Here is a 4,923-nt window from a genome sequence, read left to right on the forward strand (position 1 = left end):
CTCTGGTAACCTTCGATGAGGCATGACGAGTTTATCAGGAGATCTATTGGTACAACAGCCACCTTGGCTACACACTGCTAACATTCCTATTACTCCCTTTAAGATAATTATATATTTCTGGAAACGATTTTTTAAGCTTCTTGCTTTCAATATAAAATATTAAAATTTATTATTAATTAATTATATACTTTTTTACACAATAAAACATATTCCTTTACATATTATGAATATTCAATCTTTAATAACAAGATCATTTTTAATATCCGCTGGCGCGTTTACTACTTTATTCATAATAATATATTGTTTTAAATATGAAGGAAGTTTTGGTATAAATATTGATATAGCTGTTCATAAAGTAGCAGTTGATCCAACAATATCAAGTTAAGCAAACCTTAACAGCATTCAATATGAAATCTTTTGGGGTAAGTCTTCACAATTTTTTTTAATTAGGAGCTTTTTTGTTTAGTGTTTTTGGTTTTATAAATAATGAAATTCACCCATAGCTTGCTATATTAATCATTTAGTAATGATGTAAAATGAAAATAATTAAAATATAAAATATTTATATATTAAATTCTCTATAGATATTTGTGGTTCTTTTTGCCTTCATCGCTCTAAGTTTAGCTGGTGGACATGATCATGATGATTACTATAAAAGTTCTCATGACGACTCAAATAAGGTGGTCTACGTAGAAAAAGAATCCAGATACAATAGGCCCAGTTACAAAGTTGAGGAGGGAGATTCAGAATATAAGAACGTAGTTTATAAATATGAAGAACCAGATGAGAAGAAGGTTCGTGTTGATGTTAAAGTGGTTAAACAACAAGGAAAAGATGAAAATGTTTTGTACAAGTATCTTGAGGACTACCATCACTAAAAATTTTGTTAAATGTTATTGTAATCCTATTAAATATATTTTTTCAAAGGTTTTTTTTGTCATATATTTGATTAACGATAGTGTTACAAGTTAGTTATTTTGTTTACATTTAAAATCTTAATAAATATATAATATTATCTGAACATGTATTAGTAAGTATTTTTATTTAACTTGCCCTTAGAATTACTAAAAACAGAGATATATGTAAACCGAGTGTTAAGAAGAAGATGGTTAAATATACTAATAATCTCATGAAAAATTGCCTTCCTTATCATACTACTTTTTTGAGGTAGTCGAAATGTATGTTGATTCCTACTTGAGTTTCTTGGAATGTTAAATTGTTTAGATGGCTTCCTGCATTTGGATACGGTAAGTACTGGCATTACCAAGATTCAAATAGAAAAAAATATACCACCCTCCGAGTTTTAAGTTTCTAGTTTTTCAACAGTAGCAATTAGTCCCAAAACTGAGAAAATATTTCTTAGTGATCAACCTTTTTAATTGAATTGGAAACGCAACATCATATAACTGTCTTTAGATCCTCCAATAACTGTATATGTGAACTATACTAGGATCCCTATTATGTCGTATTATCAGCATACCACATGAGTTTATCCCTAATAAGGAGGTTTGGAATGCCTTTAATATAAAGTAAAAGCAGATTGCAACTAAAATAGAGCCCTAAGAAATGCCGTATTTAATGAATAGATAATGCAGGCCCAATGAATACACATTGGCAACGAACCTTTAGAAAAGAAAAAAAGCTTCAGAAACTTAAAGAGTAAAGCCTGTATCCTACAGCTACAATGATATAAGTTACGTACTTTTTTAGTAGAGTGGCATGACTAATACAGGAAAAAGCTCTTGACAGGTCATGAAAGACAACTGCAGAAGCCTTAACATTATTTATCCGAGAGTACAATTGCTGCAGAATTTTATGTGCAGCATTAATTATACTATTTCTTTACTAAATCCAAATGATGTGAATTTTCAAGGATGATTTTCCTCCTTAGAAAATCGAATAACCTTTGCCATAGTAAACCAGGATGATAAGCTTCTCAGTAACCAATGGTGATTAGTAGACTTTTATATCTGACAAATACGAGAGCTACTATTTAAATTTTTATTTGACCCGAGAATGAATATTATATATGCATATTTTCTTCTAAAAATATTCTCCATGATAATCAATACACAATAAATTGCATGCGTTTGAACTAATTTTCGAAGCACTTTTTCCACTCCAATTGAGGTGACTCCAAAACATTCGTTTTAAATCCATCAACCGCTTCTTCGGGTGTCGAAAATCGTTGATCACATTTATTTTTGATATGCGAGAACAATAAAAGTCATTAGATCCCAAATCAGAACTGTACGGCGGATGATTCATCAATTCAACAGTTTTTTATTTATTACATTTTCATTTGACCCTATTATTATAGTATTATAGTTATTATAATATTAATACAAAAAAACTCTCGCTTCCTCTTTCTAAATCGCGATATAGATAGTAACAATCCTTACCCTATATTCGAACCCTTTCTAAATACTTAAGATTTAAAAAAGCTCCAAATAGCTGAAAGTAGTATACTTTGTCTTGTCAAATTGCGCGTAACATGAAGCATTGTACTATACTGCCATATTTTACTGCTATTCAGAGGACTATGCCTTCTTGATCACCTGACATAACGTCTATGGACTTTTTTTTGAGACTATTTAAACGATATTGTATATAAGATGCGGAATGATATTTCCGAAGATCTTTAGCTAAGCATAACTGATGCAATCAATAAAATTTATGGCAGAATCAAATGAAGTCGCTGTCACTTCGTCAGAGCGACAGAATAGATAGTACATATCAATGCTTTCTTCAATATGAGTTAGATAATATACTTAACCCGCATATTATCAGATTATTTAAGACCGCCGTTGTCTAGAACTACAACGATGATGAGAGGTAAAAGTGGTTTTTCAAAACCCCGTGGTCAAATAGTTTAATGCCATGCTCTCGTACCGCTATGTATCCGCCGAGCTTAATAGTAAGGTTGTTAAAATGATGATGGCTAGGGACTGCCTATAAGGAAGAGTACTGTCTGGCCTGTATCGTCAACGTAGGCGTGCTGACGGTTTGGCAGTTCTTTGCCCGGGATAGGACACTGCCACAAAGCAGAGCCTCATAATACGGGCTCTGCCTATAGTGAACCGATAATGCCTCTCGGAAAGGCTAAGAGCCAAAAAAGCAGAACTTTTGCTTTTCATGAGGAGGCATATATTTGACACACTACCCATTGTATCCCTGGGATCATAGATAAAATACTCCAGGATAGTACAATTTTAAGTTATCACACTGGATTCTAAACTCTCCTGGTACGATCACGTAGATATCAGAATGAAGAAGGGCATCTGCTTTGAGTCTATACGAGGGTTATTTAAAGCATCTGGAGTCTGTCCCCTAAGATTCTTCATGAGATCTCATTATCTATTGTTTAGTGTTTTCTTACATAATAAACTATCTTTGGGTGGTTCTACATGGAGAAAGCAAAAAAATTTGGATATCTGGCACGAGTCCTATAAAGCAGCAGGGCCTCCGCGCTGGGAAATCACGCTACAATCTTTCAAGCTAAAGGATTCGCTTTGTTAAAATGCCTGCGGATAGCAGAGCTGCCGATAAGGCTTAAACGACTAAAAAGTTCAGCTCCATGCTTATACTGAAGCGTGTATAAGGGTTCTAGAGGAACTAATGAAGGAGAGCTGCAGAGTTCAGTTTTCCTTGATAATAAGGAAGCAAACATGCTTTCTAAAAAAAGGAATCCGCGATGCTGCCAGTAGGCCCCGAACTTAAAATAATCTTCATCACTAAATCAGCATCACTAAATGCTACGTTATTGGAGATTTTCCAGTATTTAGAAGAATCTTGGTAATTATATATTTCTGGAAACGATTTTTTAAGCTTCTTGCTTTCAATATAAAATATTAAAATTTATTATTCATTAATTATATACTTTTTTACACAATAAAACATATTCCTTTACATAATATGAATATTCAATATTTAATAACAAGATCATTTTTAATATCCGCTGGCGCGTTTACTACTTTATTCATAATAATATATTGTTTTAAATATGAAGGAAATTTTGGTATAAATATTGATATAGCTATTCATATAGTAGCAGTTGATCCAACAAGATCAAGTTAAGCAAACCTTAACAGCATTCAATATGAAATCTTTTGGGGTAAGTCTTCACAGTTTTTTTTAATTAGGAGCTTTTTTGTTTAGTGTTTTTGGTTTTATAAATAATGAAATTCACCCATAGCTTGCTATATTAATCATTCAGTAATAATGTAAAATGAAAATAATTAAAATATAAAATATTTATATATTAAATTCTCTATAGATATTTGTGGTTCTTTTTGCCTTCATCGCTCTAAGTTTAGCTGGTGGACATGATCATGATGATTACTATAAAAGTTCTCATGACGACTCAAATAAGGTGGTCTACGTAGAAAAAGAATCCAGATACAATAGACCCAGTTACAAAGTTGAGGAGGGAGATTCAGAATATAAGAACGTAGTTTATAAATATGAAGAACCAGATGAGAAGAAGGTTCGTGTTGATGTTAAAGTGGTTAAACAACAAGGAAAAGATGAAAATGTTTGGTACAAATACCTTGAGAACTACCATCACTAACAATTTTGTCAAATGTTATTGTAATCCTATTAAATATATTTTTTCAAAGGTTTTTTTGTCATATATTTAATTAACGATAGTGTTACAAGTTATTTTGTTTACATTTAAAATCTTAATAAATATATAATATTATCTGAACATGTATTAAAGTATTTTTATTTAACTCACCCTCAGAATTGGAGTGTTAAGGTGTTAAGGAAAAGATGGTTAAATATACTAATAATCTCATAAAAAATTGCCTTCCTTATCATACTACTTTTTTGAGGTAGTCGAAATGTATGTTGATTCCTACTTGAGTTTCTTGGAATGTTAAATTGTTTAGATGGCTTCCTGCATTTGGATAAGGTAAGTAC

At 31.7% G+C, this 4,923-nt stretch overlaps 1 protein-coding gene and 1 long non-coding RNA gene across 2 annotated transcripts; both read left to right on the top strand.

Moving 5' to 3' along the window:
- The first annotated feature begins 367 nt into the window (after positions 1-367).
- On the top strand, positions 368-937 carry LOC126743779 (uncharacterized). The gene is made up of 2 exons (XM_050451002.1): positions 368-422; positions 585-937. Exons 1-2 carry the CDS (start codon positions 408-410, stop codon positions 876-878), a joined length of 309 nt encoding a protein of 102 aa, XP_050306959.1. The 5' UTR covers positions 368-407; the 3' UTR covers positions 879-937.
- A 3,130-nt stretch (positions 938-4,067) lies between these two features.
- LOC126743781 (uncharacterized) lies at positions 4,068-4,622 on the top strand. Its single transcript, XR_007662988.1, has 2 exons — positions 4,068-4,114; positions 4,277-4,622. It is a non-coding gene; the product is annotated as an uncharacterized LOC126743781 (long non-coding RNA).
- The last annotated feature ends 301 nt before the right edge of the window (positions 4,623-4,923 follow it).

Source organism: Anthonomus grandis, chromosome 13 (genome assembly GCF_022605725.1).
Source record: "Anthonomus grandis grandis chromosome 13, icAntGran1.3, whole genome shotgun sequence".
Taxonomy (NCBI): Eukaryota; Metazoa; Arthropoda; class Insecta; order Coleoptera; family Curculionidae; genus Anthonomus; species Anthonomus grandis.